General features: G+C 40.8%; 3 protein-coding genes across 4 annotated transcripts; all 3 read right to left on the bottom strand.

Annotated features, from left to right (window-relative positions):
- Positions 1 to 36: 36 nt before the first annotated feature.
- On the bottom strand, positions 37 to 5207 carry rlbp1b (retinaldehyde binding protein 1b). The gene is made up of 8 exons (XM_026311389.2): positions 4983 to 5207; positions 4095 to 4125; positions 3180 to 3308; positions 2855 to 3059; positions 2060 to 2238; positions 1729 to 1887; positions 1289 to 1399; positions 37 to 915 (listed from the first exon to the last, which is right to left on the bottom strand). Exons 2-8 carry the CDS (start codon positions 4104 to 4106, stop codon positions 787 to 789), a joined length of 924 nt encoding a protein of 307 aa, XP_026167174.1. The 5' UTR covers positions 4107 to 4125; positions 4983 to 5207; the 3' UTR covers positions 37 to 786.
- Positions 5208 to 7231: 2024 nt separating this feature from the next.
- On the bottom strand, positions 7232 to 10449 carry isg20 (interferon stimulated exonuclease gene). Of its 2 annotated transcripts, none has more exons than XM_026310411.1 (4): positions 10254 to 10386; positions 8993 to 9676; positions 8179 to 8379; positions 7232 to 8000 (listed from the first exon to the last, which is right to left on the bottom strand). In XM_026310411.1, the coding sequence occupies exons 2-4, from the start codon at positions 9644 to 9646 to the stop codon at positions 7800 to 7802; spliced, it is 1056 nt and encodes a 351-aa protein (XP_026166196.1). In that variant the 5' UTR covers positions 9647 to 9676; positions 10254 to 10386; the 3' UTR covers positions 7232 to 7799. The 2 variants fall into 2 exon arrangements, with proteins under 2 accessions (XP_026166196.1, XP_026166195.1); XM_026310410.1 differs by having other exon boundaries at positions 7233 to 8000; positions 10378 to 10449.
- Positions 10450 to 11546: 1097 nt separating this feature from the next.
- pdia3 (protein disulfide isomerase family A, member 3) lies at positions 11547 to 17863 on the bottom strand. The gene is made up of 13 exons (XM_026312117.2): positions 17544 to 17863; positions 16539 to 16617; positions 16300 to 16417; positions 16064 to 16171; positions 15753 to 15882; positions 15502 to 15618; positions 14218 to 14343; positions 13961 to 14143; positions 13559 to 13667; positions 13118 to 13246; positions 12529 to 12608; positions 12146 to 12203; positions 11547 to 11919 (listed from the first exon to the last, which is right to left on the bottom strand). The coding sequence occupies exons 1-13, from the start codon at positions 17675 to 17677 to the stop codon at positions 11800 to 11802; spliced, it is 1491 nt and encodes a 496-aa protein (XP_026167902.1). The 5' UTR covers positions 17678 to 17863; the 3' UTR covers positions 11547 to 11799.
- Positions 17864 to 19213: the final 1350 nt, after the last annotated feature.

Here is a 19213-nt window from a genome sequence, read left to right as displayed (position 1 = left end):
TCCATTCCATTTGAACTTGGTATGAAAATCAACATGCAAAGTTTAAAAATCTGTGTAACAATATTTTTTGTTCAGAGTTACAGTAAAGCAGTTGTGAGGATGTACTGCTGTCAAAACTCCTCCTTATTGGTGACTTTCAGGAAATTCTCCTTAGATTCTCATGTTTGTGAATCTAAGGGAGAAAAGGGACATTATAGAAAGAATTATGTAAATTTATTTTTGTTTGTGTGTAATAAAAGGATTGATGTTTGCCTGCAAACTCTAATATCCTGAATGTCAGTGCTTCCATTAACACATGGACAAGGAGGCTTCAAAGCAGCTCCTGCATAAAACTGCTTTACTGGGCAGTGATAAGAAATTTGAAATAAAAAATACAAATGTCTAAAATAGTCATCACAATAAATGGCTTATTTCAAGCTAGTTTTAAAACTAAAAAGTTTGATTTTCACACTATTGTTATGAAGTGGTTGGTTGGGAATTCTTCTTAAAACTGTAATATGCTTTGGAGAGCAATCTGCAAATATGTTAAGTATGTCAGGCCTGTAATTAATGGTCTAAAGCTGTAAAGGCCAGAACTGCTTAAGTATCAATTGGAGACAATAAGTGAGTCTCTCTCTTTGTGCTTTGTCAGGACCTCTGGAAATCAACACTGCTTGGACTTCTCAAACACTCTTAATACTTTTTTTCCTACAACCACACAGCTAGACTGGGCTTTGAGTCTCCACATTTAATGGGGACTGTAATATATACTGGCTCTCCAACTGGTTGGCAAAGGGATGGAGAATGTTAATCGAACAGCTTGGCTGCTGTGGCCTTGCCGTCGTACTTGGGACCTTTTCCATCAAAGTCAGCAGGAAGGATTTCAGCATCAAACTCCTTGTAGTAGTTTTCCAGCTCGTCTCCATGAACGAAGACCTACAGCGAGGACAGTAGCTGTTACATGCATTTGAGACTACACATATTTTTAGCATCAGGCATTTATATCACCCGAGTGGTAATATAAATGTTTATCTAGGATACACTGGCAGAAAGTTTAATAAACCCAATGGGAATAAATTTTAAAATTTGTTTTAAAGCCAGGTCTAGAGTGGCATTTTGGGTTACTGTGGTTCTATTTAAGATAACAGATTAGAGTTGACTAGAAATTATGCAAAAACAGCACGATGCTTATAACAAGAAGCACAAGATGTTAAACCACAGTAAACATCTCCACATTGGAATATTGGGGGTAGTTGGTCAAGTCTCATAGACTGAATGAGGTTTCATGAATCAGGTTTGTGTAACTCACTCTCTCTAGCAGCTTGCTCTTCATGAATGGTTTGACCACATTGTAGGTGGTGGTGAAATACCAGGGCTGATGGATCACATGCACAGCTTTAAAACGGGCAGGGAACGAATCCTGGACGAAATGAAAGGAGTAAAACAGTTTGGAGGTAAAACCTGCAGTTAAGGGGACACATGCAGACAGTACTAAAGGCTAAAATGTGGAGTACTAAGACTTTATATCATTATTTAATAGTTTTCTACTCGTCTGCCATGCTTCTCCCACAATCTAAACACATTTAACCTGCAAATCACAACCAGATATGAGTAATAATCGACATATGTTATGGTTAACTTTAAGCACAAGGTTATGGCGACTTAGGCCATTTGAAAGCCTGATTTCTATAATATCCATGTGTCCCTCCCTCTGATTGCTGCAACCAGGGCAAGAATGTGATTTCCCACCTGCAACATGTCCACCATCTTCTTGAGCTCAGTGGGTTTGATTCCCGATGCCTGCTGCATGGTAAAGCCCTTGAAGTTCTCAATGATACAAAACCCATTGATCTGAGTCTCCTCGTTCTCCAGCAGGCTCTCCAGGATCACACAGTAGGCACGCAGGATCTGAGCACGCACAGACATACACAGCTGATATCACATTTTCTGTCTTCTGTTAACGTTTGAAGAATGTGACATGAAAAATGTTTATAACAAGATCTACTTGGTGCAACAAATACTTGGAAACATTTGATTTCTTGTGCTTTGTGGGATTTGTGGTCAGACAGACAGGTCTTACCTCATCAAAGGTGATCTCCTCGTAGTCCCAGTTCTCGATGTTGAAGAGCAGAACCACACGGCCGTATTTGTCTCTGCTCGGCAGGATGCCAGGGTAGCCGGCCTCGATTGTGCTGCGTACGGCCTCTGGGGTCAGATTCTCAAACAGCTCAGGGTAGTCCTTCCTGAAACGCACATAACCTGGGCAGAGACGCAGGATCAGATTGTTGGGGGTTGAAATTTTTTGTCATCAAGTACTGACTTGTGTCATCCATTGCCAAAAAGGTTGGGTGTCTATAAAATCATTGAATTTATAATTAGTAACACATTTGTATGTTTATAATTTACAAGACAATCTTGGTGTTTACCCAACTGCTATAAAAGTAGGTGGAGTCGTCAGACACTGGTAGTGTAGCTACATCTAAGATTCACTGTCCCATGATGTTCTCAGTGCAGTTTGAAAGGCTTTTTTAAACCTTGGCAACAACAAATGTCTAGAAACATTAAATCACTGACAATATTTGTCATGAAAATTATCACTTGTGTTGGTGTGAAAATATTTCCACAAGTTAGACAAGTTTGTTTTCTTTGCAAATGATCTGTTTGCAGACAGCTATGACACAGTGTCTGTCTCTGTGTGGTTGTCAGTCATAACTAAAATCTCAGACACCACAGACTGACTTGCTGACTTGGTTTCATTCACACTAGATTATAATGGATACTGGAATTCTAGTTTTTCTCAAAACTGGCAACGTAATTGTAGCTTTTATAGAAGAACGAGATCAAACTCTGTCAGTATCTCTGCCTCCTGACATACCCTTCATAAGGTCGAAGGCTCTGTTCACGTCAAACTTCCTGGCACGAATGAAGCTGACCAGCAAACTGTCTGGTTTCTCCCCAAAGGTGTCCTGCACCACCATGGCCAGATCATCACCCGCATTTGCCTTTTCCTTAATCATTCCTCGCAGCTCCTGCAGTGCAGACACTACCTTCTCTTCTGACTCGTTCAGCTCATCCTTGGCCTGAGGAGGGAGCCACACCAGATGTCAGCTCTCATTTCATATTTAGATTGTTATGGTTTATACAGTTAAGTCACACACTGTAAAAAATCTCATTTGTAAATTCTGAACACATGTGGGTACCTTCTGCCGGGTGTGGTCCGGCAGGCTGGCACACGGTCCAAACACTGGCCCGTGGTCCTTGACGGTGAGACGTTCTAGCTTGGCCCTCAGAGCCTGCTCCTCCTCCGAGACCATACGGTAGGTTCCACTCTGCAGAGAGGAGAGAGCATTAATGCATCAGACAGCATGCAGTCACAGTCAGAAAAGCAAATAACATTAATGATACTTGTATTCGATTTAACTACTAATAGGCCAATTCATGTAATCCAGCCTCCAAAATGCAACACCATGACACTGGAACAGCTAAATGTGGCGTAGCTGCTGTTAGTGGTCAAGGTCAAGTTGTACCAGGTCAAGGGCCTTGATACTGTGGTTCCTGGCTGACTGATAATAGAAAAAACATGGAACGTGTTTGTAATGGATGATGGAAAACACTAGCACACTTAAATAGTTGAGTGTAGAAAGATCCACATTTACTGTTTATACAGAACAGCACTAATTCATTCTCCTGCTTGCAGATTTTCACTTTTTATTGCATGTTACATTGGAGAAAAGCTGATGGGTTTCAGTGTGTGAGCTTTAAAACATGTCTAATCCAAGTGAGACCAATGTCTGTCCGCCAGTGTTGCGAGATCATAATCAATAGGCCTCAGTGTTCGCTTAATCTCCCTCACGAGTCCAGTAAAGCCTGCAAATACACGGTAAGGACAAGCTGTAGACCTGAAGCAGGGATCAGAGATTAGCAGCTAAGGCTGCTGTGGCTGTTGACGGCATCCGTAACAATGGGTTGAATGTTGAGCTGCAGCTGAGTCCATGTTATATGAAGACTAATAAATGTCTTGAAGAGGGGTGGGGGTGTTATCAGTCACAGTGAAACATCAGCACTGTCTCTTTGCAAAAGATCTAACCCAAACAGGTTTAAACGATGGTACTTACAACCACAGCCATGTCTTCTGCTTTGTGTTGTCTGGAAGAAATGAAAAGTGAATTTGTGACTCACATGGGTCTTAATGAAAAAAACAAAAAACAATGGCCACACTGTGCTGCACATTAATCCCTCTTCACTGCAGCCTCTCAGCGATCACAGGGTACTTTGATTGCACTATATTTAGCATTTTCCCATTCCCAGATGATTTATCAGGAGATTAAGGCTTGGTGGTGTTTTGTTTTTATAATCAAAAGGCTCACACTGATTGTAAAAGTTTTAACTCTTTAGTACCATGTAGATAAATTCTGTGGAAGCAGAAATGTCTAAATGCGTGTTTGCAAAATCAAAAGTATACAAACTTAATGTGCCCTAAAACCTACATTCAGTGTTCTTTTCTTCTGATACTAAATTAGTTGATTGATAGAAAATTTGTGACAGATCAATAACACAGTTTTAAAATGTCACATCTCATTTGGCTTTAAAATATTTGAAGGCTATTTTGATTATTGATTGAGCTGCCTGTTATTTCCTCCATTAGTGGTTTGGTCTAGTTTAGTAAAAATGAAATGTTAACTGTTATTGAACTTAATTCAAAGTATATCACACTTAAACAGTGAAACGTCCAATAAGACCTTTGCCTGTGCAGCGTTGTTTCAGTTTCATTCATCCAAACCTTAATAATTCCCACTGCAGGTTTGACGTGCAAAGTCCGACATTTTCTCTTCAAATAATTTGCCTCCCACATATTGAAACTGACAGCCCTGTCTAAATGGGTCAGTAAAGAGGTTAAAACATTTAGCACCTGTTGTGCCGAAGAAGAGTGAAGAAGAGTTGTAAAACATCTGAGGCATAAAAGAGGAAGGAAAAGCACCTCAGCAGCAGAGGCCGAGTCCTACCTGAGGCAGATGTTGAAGTTGTTAGCAGCGAGCCGCAGGGGTCTGTGTGGCGCAGGGTGGACGGGACCTATAATTTGTAGCGTTGGGATTAGTGGCGTCACACCAGATTACGACCAACAGATTTCCTTTTGATTTTCAATCAGCATAAAAGTGGCAGAGGATGTGAAGAAGGGGGAGGAGAGGGAGGAGAAACGGTGGAGGTCCTCCTGTGATGAACAGCAGAGCTGAAGCACATTTTGGATGATGCAATGTTGACCCTTTAGGTAAGAGGTGGTTTAAGGAGGTGGAGGATTTGATTGCATTCCAGGGAGACTTGGGTCTGGTGAAAAGTGGCCATTGTGGCTGCTGATCAGTGCGATGTGAGGACACATTTGAGAATATAGGATCAACTTTTCATGACCTCTGTCAGCTCACTGTACTTGGAGTATGTTTGGTTACTTAAGTTCTAATTAGGTCTGAACCAGCCAGATTGAAGATGAGGCTTTCACACCTACAAGAGAAAGAAAAAACAGGGAAAAAAGCAAAGCGAACTTGGAAGCACAGCAGAAAATGCAGCTGTTTAACAAATCGAAACAAGCAAAGTACAACTTTATTCACAGAAAATCTGACACATCATCAGATCTGTGCTTTGGTCTACACACACAGACACACAGACACACAGACACATGCACACAAGCCCACAACCATCGCTCCAAGGCTATGGATTCAGATTCAGATTCAGGTGCACTCAGATCATATTCATTCTCACTTACACATATCTCAGCATAGACAACACACTGACACCGTGCACACCAGTCACCTTGACATTTGTGCTGTGGAGTGTGTGCATCAGCATTAGGAGCTGAGAGGAAAGTTTAAAGTGAACAGTCTTTCAACACTTTGCTCACATGTAGTACTCAGTCTTTCTCTCTAATCACAACTGAGGGAGAGGAAAAGAATCAGCGGTTCAACAAATGGCCATAGGACAGTAAATGTAATAGTAGCATCTGTAAACGCCTCTGAAAGCCTACCTAATGGAAAAGTAGCCACAGTGTTAACCGAGCTAATCAGTAACATCCTAAGCAAGCCCTGACAGACAGTTTTCAGCATGCACATGGGTACTCCCACTACCAACATGTAGGTTCAAAGAAATGCTCTGACATGCTACACCCTTATAGTGTCTAGTTTAAAAGCTTTCAGCCCCAACGTGAGGTGCTGTGGATGTTTTCAGGCAGGTTTCTGTGTCGTTCATGTGGCTGAAACTTTGGATGTTGTCCCTTTTCCTCCCTGTGACCCCCACCACTAACGTCACCAGCACACGGTTTCCCACCTGATGCAAGGATGAGGGCACAGGAGGTTGACCACTAATCTCACAAATCAGGCCTGATCTGCTCAATAAAGCGATTTGGTGAACAAATTTAGATGGATTGGGCAAACAGTGCTTCTCTGTTTTCTCCCTGTAGCCTGAAATGCAGGATCAAGTTCTAAATTGTCTAAGTTGTCAGTGTGTGTTTAAGACATTCAGAACCAGGGAACATCTCCACCTGTAGCCCAGTGTGCTGTATGTTCAGCTTACAATAATTAAGTGAACCTGAAATTATATGAAACTGGATACAGTGCATCCTCATCAAGTTTTGCAGCATTTCATCTCAGTGAAACTCTGAAAACCTATTTGTTGCGTAGGCTTTTAGATTTCAGTGACTGGAATTTAACTGGGAATGCTGAGAAAAAAAAAGAAACAAACAGCCCTTTAAAAAGTAAGAATGGCTGACTGTCTTGGCTGAATGACCCATAAAATATCTGCCAACAACAGAGCCAGGGTTTCATCCATTAATGTTACTGCTGCTAACAATGCACTTATTGCTGATCTGGCATTGGCTCAACTGGGACGAACATGATGCCATGGTTGGGATTTTCCCACTGCAACTAGCATGGATTGCATTATATTAAGATCTGACTCTGTATGTGAACAGGAAGGACAAGAAACCAGGAGCGTCATTATCACACACACATACTGTACGGTGGCTGAAATGAGGCTGCAACTGGTGAGAGTGAATCAAAACAGTAAAGTCACAGGCCTGAAGCCAAAGCAGTGAGCGGCCGGACACTAACAGCAGAGTCAGCTGATAATTATCTGTGGCTTCATTACTGCCAGCAACACATTTCCAAACTCACTGAAATCAAATGAGGAGATTTTTTTAACATGATGCCATTTTATTAGGACACTTATGAGCAGCTTACAATGAGAGGTAACAAATTACCACCATTACAACTCAACACAGTTATAAAATTCTTAAAGACACATACACATGGTGCTAACAGGTCAAACCTTTTGTTCCTAGTTTATTTTTTATTGTTTCCTTTTGCCTGGGAGACAGTCGAAATGTATTGCTGCTGTTGAGTATGTGCATAGCAGCCACTTGTGCAAAAAAACAAACAAAAAAAAAACTTCACTGTAACGTAGCTACATTCATGTTAATGTTCATTTATCATTTTCAAGTAAGAGGAGATACTTTAAGTGAAGGCCCAAGCTCTGAACATTATATTTTAAAGAGCACCAAATCCTTATAAGGTCTGTGATCATTATTTTATTACTGAGCTGACAAACATCAGCTGTCACAGCAAAACAATATGCTGTGAGCAGCTCACACCATGTTGAACATAGGAAATAAATTAACAAGTGTTTAGACTAATGCGATACAGTACATCTTCTCACATGAGACCATGTATGTAATTTGAACCCCTCAGACATGAGGGGACATCACATTATTTATAGTTAGTGACTAAGAACATCACCCTACAAGGAGGTATTTTTCAGCAAATGAGTCATACATACTCTCATTGACCGTCAGTGGTAACATCATCTGGCCAGTACTCGTCCTGCATGTAGTGGTTAGAGGAGGCGAAGCTGGGCTCGTGTGGAGCGTCATCGTCCCTCAGCTTGTTCTGCAGCTCCTGCTCCCACTCGCCCTCCACCAGCTTGTAGAGGTCGAGGGCGGCCTGAGCGTCCTCCACTGAAGAGTGACCTCTACTCCCAACCTGGGTCGCCCAACACACACAGCACCAGCATGGTTAGCAACAGGTCTCTGTTCAATCAGCACCGTCAAAACACTAAGCACACAGCAACTGTATAACCACAAAGGGAAGAAAAACAAAAACACCAAAACATATTTATTAGATTTGGAGATGCCTATATCTAGTAATAATAATGTCTCACCTGTATTTTCCTGTTCAACAACTTATGGGCCAAGATTTTGAGGGAGGGGCAGCGTTCTCGGGGGAAACCAGCCAACCGGGAGAGGAGACGTGTTGTACATGTGTCTCTGACCATGTGACATGGATGGAGAATGTCCAGTGCTTCAAAGTCGTTGTAGATGGAGTGGCCCACGACCACTTTGCCCTCAAGTATTCCGAGGATCTACAGGAAAGAGACCACACAAGTGTTTAAAAAAAAAAAAAAGGCAACTGTCATAATGTACCTGTAGTTACAGGTATGGCAGCATGCGGTGTGTAGTTTGTGCTGACAGTAGCTTGTCCTGTAGAGACAAATGCCATGTGTTTTTTAAAATGTAGAGGCAGGTCAGTGGGTTTGTTAACATCAGGGCACTGTCCCTTTGTCTGGAAGAGCTGGATTTCTACTTCCAACTTCTTCCTATTTAAACTTCCCTACAGCTTCAGTGTTTCTCTTCTTCGTTTCCTCAGAGACAGGTCAACAGAGTCGATCTGCAAAGTGACTTCTCCTGCTTGGCAAAGCAAAATAAATACATTCAGACTGTGGCTTTACAGTTATTAAAGATCTTATACTTAGGTGGCCACCTGAACTACACACCAGCAGCACAGTGCTGGTTTGTGTTGTCATTTACGTCATGGTGAACATAACTTCAGTTTGGCACCACTGAATCTAAACTTCTGATTTCATTTTCCAAAACCTCTGTGCTCTTAAATGAAGACACCATCTCCTCCTATTCGTCCACAGAATCAGAAAACCCATAAAACCAGAAAGTGTTGAACTAGCATCAGCAGGAGTTTACCTCCTCCCTGGCCTGAACAAATGCTGTGGCGTTGTGCAGATGATGTTTTCGGATTCCACTCCAGCGGGTCCTGTAGTCCGTAACAGGCTGGCACGGTCGGATGTATTTGTCATACAGAACGTTACCGTGATAGTCCAGGATGCTGCAGCGGGCCAGCTCGCTACAGCGCCCGCCAGGCCCCGTCCCCACCATCTCACAGTCCAATGCTACAACAGTGGTCGGGCACAAGCTGAGGAATGGTGAGCTTCGTCCACTGGCTGGAGGACTGGTCTCAGACGAGAAGCCGCTGTCCACCTCCCAGCTGTCTCTGAGAGCGGTGACCAAACTGTGGTGGTCAGGTACTTTAGGTGGCAACACAGACAGTCCAGGTTTAGAAGCATCTGTGCTTTTGTTTTCAGAGGGATGAGTGCTTTGAGTTTCCTGCATTATATCACTGGATTTAGTCTTTTTGACCAATTTATTTGTATTCAGCGTTTTACTCTGCATGTCTGGTCTTTTCCTCTTCATGTCAGCGATAACCATCTTCTGCTGGCACTTTATCCTGGCTCTTACATCCTCCATGGCACGAAGTGTCATTGCTTTTTTGCACAAATAGCGGTGGTTGAGAAGCCCCGATGAGGAAGCTTTATTCCCTTTTGACGCCTCTGCCATCATCCACTGTTGAAACTGTCCTTGCAGGCATATCTGAGAGAATAAAACACAGCACAACCACTTTGAAAACGACACATTTGCTCTCAAAAAGAGGCAGTTTTATACTTTTGGCACTAAGACTGTGGCAAAGACTTAAACATGCAGTGTAAGGGCCACATACCAAAACACTACACGTCTTGTTTATACCAAATACATGAGGTTTACACACCAACCCTAAAGAAGCCTTGATAACATTACGTCTCATTATCACAGCAGTGATGTGTTTAGGTGACAGTGGGAAATGACTGTTCTTATGTTCATGTGGTAAGAGACAAAACAAAAGCTGCCAAACTCCATTTCCCCAACATGACAACTCTGATGATAAATCCAACACAACGTGTCCACAACACAAAACCCACAACATTTGATTCGGTTATCTGCATCTTTTCAACGCGCCGTGACAAATGAACCTTATAAAAACACAAATACGTGCTGGTGAAGTGAACTCTGGTCTTAAAGGCTCAGAAATCTGGGAATCGTGTTTTTACCTTAAACTGGGTAGATCTCTGAACAGAATTTGGCCTCCAGGGCTGGAAAACCGACAGACATTGTGCTAAATGAATCAACTTACGTGGGAAAAGTCACGAATTCTCAGGAAAGACGCCAAGAGCTTTGTCTGCCAATAGCTACGTCTGCCAATAGCTACAAACACAGAAAACGATATTTATAACGAAAAACAGAAACATGGACATTACCTCCTGAACCAACACGTGTACAGCAGCTCAACATGCCCGGACTCGTCCTGTCACTTCTCCTCCTGATTGGCTCGTTTTCTTCTTCGTTGGTTGTATTACAGGACACTAAACACCAGTTGGTTCGCCGCCTACTGGCCCGGTGCATTATTGAAACAATTATGTTAAAATCACATTTATCTTAAGAAACTGAAAATAAAAAGTTAAAATGTTTAAATGGGAAGAATTATGCTTTTTGTCTTTATTCAGCATCTTAATTTATGTCCCAGTCATGCATCTTTAGGTTTTAAATATATAAAACAAGGTATTTGAAGTTATTACATTGGTCTCTGGGCCTTTTTACATTACACCAAATAATAAGCAATTCATTTGAAAACATTACAGATTAGCTAATAACCACTTATTCTGAAAATATAAATGCAAATATGTGACACAATGTACTGACAGTCTTACACATGTTAATGAGCAGGGCACGTCAGTCTTTCAGCTCAGTAAAAAGCTGTAAAACTAATCTAGATTATTCAATTTTTACTGTACATGACATTTCACACTGCAGAAAACCAGTTTTTGACAACGTCCTGCTGTTCTGACCCATCGAGTAGCATGTTTCTTTTAGGAATTGTTTCTAAATCATATTCAGTTCAACTTTTTATATCTCAACATCCCAATTTATAGAAAAAAAAAAAAAAAAATTAAAAGAAAATCAGTTGAGAATTTGAGTAAAAATCTTTTTGATTTATATCTTTGTAAACTGAATATTTGGGGGGTTTGGATATCAAGTAGGTCTGGGAATAACTGCTGCTGAATAATAAAAATAAATAATTGGAATTACCAAAATGAGGAATCACATGAAATGTGTTTAACCTGTTAACAGATACATTTGCATTCGTAAATAAAAGCACATGGCTGATTTTGGTTTTGTGGGCCTTTTTATTTCACAATCCTTCCAAATGTACAAAAACAAATGTGTTACAAAACAAAACAAACAAACAGTAACAAAAAAACAAAACAAAACAAAACAAAAAAAAAAAAGAAATCACCATTACCATTATCCTGTTGGACAACAAAGAAAGTGACACATGACTGGAGGCTGGTGTCAAACCAAAGTGCACCAGTCTGACGTGTAGCAGACAGACCAGGGGAAATAAAAATTGCAATTTTTCCAAAAGCTGTCCCTCTTCCCTAAAAATTTGTTTTGTTTTGAAACATCAGACAGGCCCTGGCCACCACCTCTCACCTTCCACAGCTTTCCCAGAGCAGCGGAGGACCTAAAGGGAGGGCTGCGTCTTTTCGACTTGGCTTCAGAGCATTCGGTAGTTCACTAAGAGTGGAATATAATTTAGTTCTTTCTCTGCATGGATTTCCCCAATCCTCCTTCTCCTGTCATGGTGGGGGCGGGGGATGTTGAGTTCCTGTTTGGAGCTTTTATAGCTCTGATTTGTCATCCTTCTTCTTCTTCTTCTTCTTGGGCTCCTCCTGCACCACCAAGGGGTTGGAGGCCTCCTTCTTCAGGTAGGAGATGAAGTCGCTCACCTCGCGTCCTCCCTGGAACGAGAGCAGACACGATTAGCAGAGTGACTACAGACATGAGCAACATAGGAAGAAGTACTCAGACCCATAAGTAAAAGTAGAAATAACAGTGTAAAGATAACCAGTTACTAGTAAAAGTAAAATTAAAAGAAAAACATTTTTTACTTAAGCAAAAGTACTTGAACAAATGCAACTGTAGTAATCAATAAGTAGCAGTAAACTCATCTCCATCTGATCTCACCTCATATTTCTTTGGGCTCAACTTGCGTCCGGCTGGGGAAAAGTAGATTGTGGGGAAACTGTAAAAGTAGAAGATGAAACTCATAAGAATTTGTGCTTATTAAATATACACTTATGTTCATTTTTTAGAGCTGCAGAAGTTAAGACCTGGAGAGCAACTCACAAACAGAGCTTTTATATTTCACAGGACAAACTAGATTACCTCAAACCTACTCTGGCATTTCAGTAAAGCTTAAACATGCACCCAGATATATCAGCCAAGCCATATTTTCCTCTAGTTCTAATTAACTTTCCAAATTTTCAATGTTTGCTGAAATCAGAGTAGAAAAAAACAAAAAAAAGAATTTTAAGAGTTAAGTGTTAAGACTTTCTACAGGAACTCACCCGCTGACTTCATAAGGAGATGGAACATCGTTAGCTGTGGCATCCATCTTGGCAATGACAACATTGGGATCACTGGCCAGCTTTATGAGCAAAGAGAAAACAGTGTTGGCAAACTGGTTCACAACATATACTTCAACAGCATTGAAGTAACAGGTAACTCGAGATGTGACTGATTTTTAAAGCCAGTATGCTGCTGTTAGAGCTTCTCCAGGTGAGGGTTTGCTTTTCTTTATTTGATATCACTAAATTGAAGACTGACACTTATTATTTTATATATAAATATATATATATATAATTTTGGGCTAAAGAAGATGTTTTAAAACTGTGACAGACAAGACAAATCGATTGTAGAAGTAACCAGCAGCTTAACTGACAATGAGAATGATCCATTGGTTGCAGCTCTTGTCTGGACTTCATTTTAGGTTGGACAACGCAAGTCAGACAAATAATCCAAACACTTGCTCTAATGCCAGTGAAAGTAGATTCAGATAAATCAAATTAGTGATACGAAAACACCAGATTCCCTTCACTGTTCAACCTCAGACAGGGTCTTTGTTTGGACTAGGAGGTCATGAGTCTGTGGCCTCACCTTTTCACCCAGCTCTGTGTATTTAGGCTCCAGGTTCTTGCAGTGTCCGCACCACGGAGCATAAAACTCAATCAGCACATCTTTACTGTCATCATTGACGATGGAGTCAAAGTTCTCAGCCACAATAACCTGAAGACAAATGAGAAGTGTAGTCATTATGGACATTTATATATTTTTAAGTTAATACATAATGTCCTGGATGCTTTCAGTGTCAGTCTTTGTTCAGATAATCAACCTCTCAGTATGTACCAGGAAATAAACTAATGTGCTTCTCTAACCAAACACTCGACACACTGAGGAGTTTAAGCAATTACAAATGGTTTGGTGTAAATGTTGCATTACTCAAAATAAGTTTGTCTTTTCAGTCACTGAACATCACACCAACAGAGGGAAGCTATTGTAAAAACGCTTTAAGTGAAAATAATGAACGTTCCATCTCACCTTGACAGGTCCATCGTTGTTCTCAGGGATGGGCTCTGATTTAAGGTAACGCTTCAACTTGCCATCAAAATAGCTCTGCAGGAAACGCTCCAGAGATTTCCCATCACGACTGTTGGGATATCAAATAAGAAAGTCAAGAGACACCTGTACTGTCAATGAAAGTGGATTCCTCACATATTTCTACATCTGTGTTTTCTGCCTGGCAACAAGTGACTGTTATGCAGCGTGGCATCAAACACTAAGACACACTTTAACATTTATGCTGGTTGAGTGTATTCACAGAGATCATGTGAGAAACACTGAAGGTGCACATCAAATTTTTAAACAAGAGTTGAATGTTAGAAACCCCAACATCTACATGCCCCAGACAAAATGATAAAACCATCCCAAGTGTTGACTTACGTGAACTCCTCAGTCATGACGTATTTGTCTCCCTTGGCGGTGCGGATGGCCACCACAGGCAGTTCTCCTGAGCTGCTATCCAGCCCGAACTCAGACACCTCATGGTTGAATGCGTTCTTGTTGGCCACGGCAAAGTTCAATTTCTTTCCCTGATCCAGGAAACTCGTTGCCACTTTCATCACCCTGTAAAGTGTCAGTTCGGTCAGTTTTAAAAGTCAGGTTTTTAGGAAAACGAAAAAGAAAGGAGCATTTCCTACCTGTTTCTCCAGTAATTAGAGCCTTTAGGGTTTTTGTCATAATCAACATCATAATAAGCCACGAGCAGATCCTTCCCCTTCAGCTGGTCTTTGTTGTCATCGGTCATGTGGGGGCATATTCCAAAACTGAGAAGCACAGAAAAATATATATATATTTATCAGTTTAGAATGAATTTACATCTCCAGTATTTTATGGACAAAAATAATTTAGTGATACACATGGTTTACAGCTGTATAACAAGCATAAACACATTAGGTTTAATTTACTCGTATCTTGTGCTCTACTGTCATATTCTACTGTTCTACCCTGTTTCATTTGCCTATTTTGCTTCTACTTTTTAAAAAAAATCCTGTTGTGTCTCTATATCACATTGTGTTTCTACACATTGTCTTAATGCTTGTGTCTGATATGAGGCACCATATTTTTTCTCTTCAACACCACTAGGATGGGTACTGGCAGTTTTTTAACAATGACAAAGGCTTCTTATCTGTTCTTGCATCACAAGGTGTAAAAGGTGCAAAGTGGGAAAAAATAAAAAAATAAAAATACAGGTGGCACATTTGCAAACATTGGCACAACTATTAGTGGAAACACTGGTAAACCACATGCAGACAAGACAAACACAGCCTACAACTACTGTAATCTCCTGTGTTTGCATTTTATCAATAACTGTGTTTAACGTTTAAATAAAAGTGAGATATTGTGATACCTGTGGTCAAATAGAATATTACAGTAGCTGCTTACACAAAAAGTACATGTATATGATTATATCAGAACATTGTTTACTGAGCACATGAACAAAAAGAAAAGCCCAATTTATGAGTGAAGCACAAACATTACAGTTTGCTCAGCAGACACAGCAAATATCAGAATTTTGTGCTTTTTCCAGGAAAATTAAGGCGAAATGATCACATCAGTAATTCTAATGACTGAGTATGAAGACACTATTTGTTCATCAAACACCAAACAGCTTCTGTTACTGTGCAAATGTATTTCCCTGAATTACTGTATCAGGCCACAGTGTCAGACCTGAATCAAAGCAGAGCCTGTGTTTGCAGAGCAGACATCTCACCTACTAAACAGGGTCCTGTTGGCTCTGGGCCACTCATGTAAATATGTACTGTTACTATGCCAGAGACTGTGTTTTACAACTGCCCTTAAGTCCTCCTAGTGTAAACATGGTTAGTAAATAAAATGAACCATCATCTCTGCTGCCAGACTGGTGCACAGATAGGTGGATGCGAAAGAACAGCATGTGGATTTAACCAACAGGCCTCACTCACATGTTGTCCTGGATGAACCTCTTGATTTTGCTGCTGGTTAATTTGTCCTCTGTGAATTTGACAGAGCTATCCTCAAACTTGTTGTGGAGACGTGCCGGACGGAACAAGATGACTCCCCTGTAAACCAACAAAGGAAATGTCATTAGTTCTGGTCACTAGGACAGTGGCACTCAGGTGTGACAGGTCCGCCACTTTTCTCAGAAAGAGTATTTGAATTCATGTCTGGGCCAAATGCAGAAAGAGCTACTCACTCTCCATCAATGCTTTGGCTCTGGAGGAGAGCTTCAGAGTTGGTGTGGGCAAAGCGGTAGTTGTCCCTCAAGGCACTAGCCGCCTTCTGAAACTCTGCCTGTGCTGTGCTTCTGTCATCAGCAAAGAACCCTGAGAAAGAAAGGAATTTCATTCAGACCAGAATGCAATGACTTCAGTTTACTGGATTATTATATGCCTTACCATTTACAAGAGGCAGTCGAAATGTACTGAAAGTGGGTCCATGCTCACATCACATGCAAGAAATGGACTGCTAGAGGTGTCAATGGCTAAAAGTTAAACAGTAACTCACCGACAACACTTGCGTCTTGGTCTGCAATAAATTTCTCCAAATCTGCATCTGACTTGAGCTCCACAGATGCTGGGCCTGCCTGCTTTTTCAAGAAGCTAACAATGCCATCTACACAGAAAGAGGAAAGCAGAAAAGAATGAAGATGGCCCTGAGTCAAGAAAATAAGCAGGTATAAAAAGTTATGTTATTTGTGCCTTCTCAAGAGTCAAAAAAAAAAACACATCACAGGAAAATACCTGCAGTTCTGGGACCATCATAGGGACCAGACTCTTCTCCATCCCTGAAGATCTTCAGTGTCGGGTACCCACTGACACCATATTTGCTGCAAGTGTTACTGTTGGCTGTGCAGTCAACCTAAAGGGGGGAGGAGGGGAGAGAATCATTCACTTTCTGAAAGTGAACATTACATTACAGTACAGAGTGCACAAAGCCAGACTAACATGGACAAAGTTAAGTGAACTGTGTTGTGCAATACCTTGGCAAGAGGGACAGTGCCTTTGAGACGTGTAGCAGCTGCCTCATACTCAGGTGCTAGTCGTTTACAGTGACCACACCTAAAGAAAAGAGGATATGATCAGTCAAACAGGAGCACACATGATACTTCAGCTGTCTTCAGGATTCAGCTTGGTGGAGATCTTGATGAATTATTTAGTGATTTCTCAGGGTGAGGTCATTCTATCGGCTTTGTGAAATCATACTGATATGATCCATTAATTGTGAAAGTTAAGAAAAAACAAAAAACAAAAAAAACTGACTTTAATGGTCTGACCAATAGCTCAGACAAACATGCTTCTTAAATTCAAGAAGCTGCAAACTGTTTTACATTTTCTGGCTAAAATAGCTGATTTTATGTCAGTCAACTATTTGTTTAACTATTTATTGTGCAACTCCCCCAAAACATTTAAACACCTAATAAAACCAGCAAATATTCCCTTTGAAGCTATAACCTGCAATTTGCTGGCGTTTTATTCAACTCTGGGTGTGACAAGGGAAGCACAATAATCAGTTCAATTTAAAGTTTGCAATAAGTACAGCTAAATTATAGAAATATAATTAATAAATTATATTATCTGCCATTACATTCAATTTTGGCACAGGAGATCCACGTCACATCTCCTCTGTACCAATCACAGGTGGACACCAAAACTTCTCTGGCCAATCAGAACGTTACAACGATAGAATGACACGCCCCCAACTTCCTCATAGCCTTGTTCGTACGTAGTTTCCATTGAGAATGATTTAGAGCAATTAGAAATGAACAAATCGTGAATATTTCTGTTCAGTTTTTACACGTGATTATTTTTAATATACTGTGAAAATTCATAAACCCTCAGAGAAACATTCACAGCGTCACAAGTATTGCAAGTGCCCGTCGTTTTGTTGAACTGTTCACCACGAAGCAATTAAGCTAACATTAGCGCTAGCTCGTGTAGCGTGCGAACAATTTAATTTCTCTGCAAACAACAAAAACAAAACTCACCAAGGGGCAAAAAACTCCACGAGAATGAGATCGTGGTCTCCAATTTTGCTTTCGAAATCGTCATCGGTGTAGTCCAGCACATCGCTGGCCCGGGTGAAGCCCGCGAGAGCGGCCAAAAAGATCAGCCTCAACATCGCACAGCGCGCTAGCTACAAGTCTCTTGAGTTAAAAAACAAAACAGATTTGAACTACAAATAGCGCCTGAGACGGTGACAGTCTCCTCTCCGGTGCCTGCAGGGTGTCAAAGTCCAGGCTGCAACCTCCACAGTCAGGGCCCGGTGCAGACTAGTCGACAGAGAAAGAGAAAGAGGTAAAGGCAGCGGAACCGCTCCTAACCACAGTGTGGCAGCCTCCCATTGGTCCATCCGACGTGTCAATCTTCCTCCTGCAGCCAACCAGAAGCAGGCAACTAAGATCTTATCGTCTAAGAACCAATCAGGATTTGGCAAAATCAAACGCCTCAGTGCACGAAATGATTTCTTAGTGTCTGCAAACAACCTGAATGTGTCGGATACGTTTAGTTGTGACTTCATTATTAGTTATGCTCATACAAGCAGCCACATCCTGGGTTTATAATGAACCAAAATACTTCTGCAGTAACATTAGACCAGTGGTGCATGGATATAAATACACATATTCAAGTACAGTCCAGATTTAAGTAACTTTTACTATCCTTAACTTTAGGTATTTCCAATCCCTTCTAGTTTATACTCCTATTCCACTATATTTAATAGCACACGATGCATTAGTATAGATTACTATAGGTTACAATGCAATTATACCCTCACTGGTGTTTCCATTTATGTGGCTGATTAGACTTATTCAGACTGGCTGGAGTTGAAAGCTAAGGGGAAATTAGTTGTCCCACAGCAAAACTAACTTGTGTGCAACAAATATCATCTTTCAGGTGATTCTATAATTCAACACTCTGACATGGGCTGCAGCTTTTACTTTTGATACTCTAAGAAAAAGTACTGGTAATACTTCAGTGTGTTTACTCGTGTAGGCTATTATTTCAAATGAAGGACACTTACCTGGAATAAAATATTTTTATATTGGTCCTGCTACTTTCACTTAAGTAAACAAGTCGAGTAGTTTGTCCACCACTGGAGTAGAGCGGACAAAGTTTTAAACTGGCAATTTATTTAAATATGCCACTCAATAATGAGACAAACAGAGAAGTACAACACTGTAAACAAATAAATAAATGGTCTGTTTGTGCTAAGATTATAATTATTATTTTTTCCTGGCACCACAGACCGTCAGTGAACATGTGACAGCTTTTACCAGCTCATACTGTATTTTGCAATCTACCCACCTAGTGCTTTTAAACTCAGTATAATCTTGGCTCAGATGTCAGACTAAAGGTCAAACGCTGAGGTTTCCATAGTCTTTGTGCCACATATCTGTTGTGGAAAAACCCTAGGCCCCTGGATTTAGTGTGCTGGAGCCATCATTGGTATAACTAATGCTTCTCAGAAATTAATTAAATCATCTCAGTTTGTTTTCCCATGATGCTACTGCACATTTGTTCATTTTGTTGAGTCTTTGGTAGCTGGAGAAGGACCATTTATGTCTTCAGGAGATTATTATTAAGGTCATGCATTAACTAACTAACATGTGGCCCAACTTCTAAAATGTCCTGATTACAGCAACAATTAATATTCTGC

This window comes from Mastacembelus armatus, chromosome 6 (assembly GCF_900324485.2).
Source record: "Mastacembelus armatus chromosome 6, fMasArm1.2, whole genome shotgun sequence".
Lineage (NCBI taxonomy): Eukaryota > Metazoa > Chordata > Actinopteri > Synbranchiformes > Mastacembelidae > Mastacembelus > Mastacembelus armatus.
This window is presented reverse-complemented; position numbering and strand designations above follow the sequence as displayed.

What these genes read in the sequence shown, in the direction of transcription:
- rlbp1b (XM_026311389.2), bottom strand. An exon ending in AGCCTTCGACCTTATGAAGG is followed by an intron (nt 2,239 to 2,854) that starts GTATGTCAGGAG and finishes GTCTCTGCCCAG; the next exon opens with GTTATGTGCGTTTCAGGAAG. An exon ending in AGATGGTGGACATGTTGCAG is followed by an intron (nt 1,400 to 1,728) that starts GTGGGAAATCAC and finishes CATTTCGTCCAG; the next exon opens with GATTCGTTCCCTGCCCGTTT.
- isg20 (XM_026310410.1), bottom strand. Translation starts at nt 9,646, where the DNA reads ATGATGGCAGAGGCGTCAAAAGGGAATAAAGCTTCCTCATCGGGGCTT. An exon ending in TTGTTCAGGCCAGGGAGGAG is followed by an intron (nt 8,380 to 8,992) that starts GTAAACTCCTGC and finishes TCTTTCCTGTAG; the next exon opens with ATCCTCGGAATACTTGAGGG. An exon ending in TGTTGAACAGGAAAATACAG is followed by an intron (nt 8,001 to 8,178) that starts GTGAGACATTAT and finishes TGGGCGACCCAG; the next exon opens with GTTGGGAGTAGAGGTCACTC.
- pdia3 (XM_026312117.2), bottom strand. Translation starts at nt 17,677, where the DNA reads ATGTTGAGGCTGATCTTTTTGGCCGCTCTCGCGGGCTTCACCCGGGCC. An exon ending in CCAAGACGCAAGTGTTGTCG is followed by an intron (nt 15,883 to 16,063) that starts GTGAGTTACTGT and finishes TTTCTTTCTCAG; the next exon opens with GGTTCTTTGCTGATGACAGA. An exon ending in ACAACGATGGACCTGTCAAG is followed by an intron (nt 13,247 to 13,558) that starts GTGAGATGGAAC and finishes ATTTGTCTTCAG; the next exon opens with GTTATTGTGGCTGAGAACTT.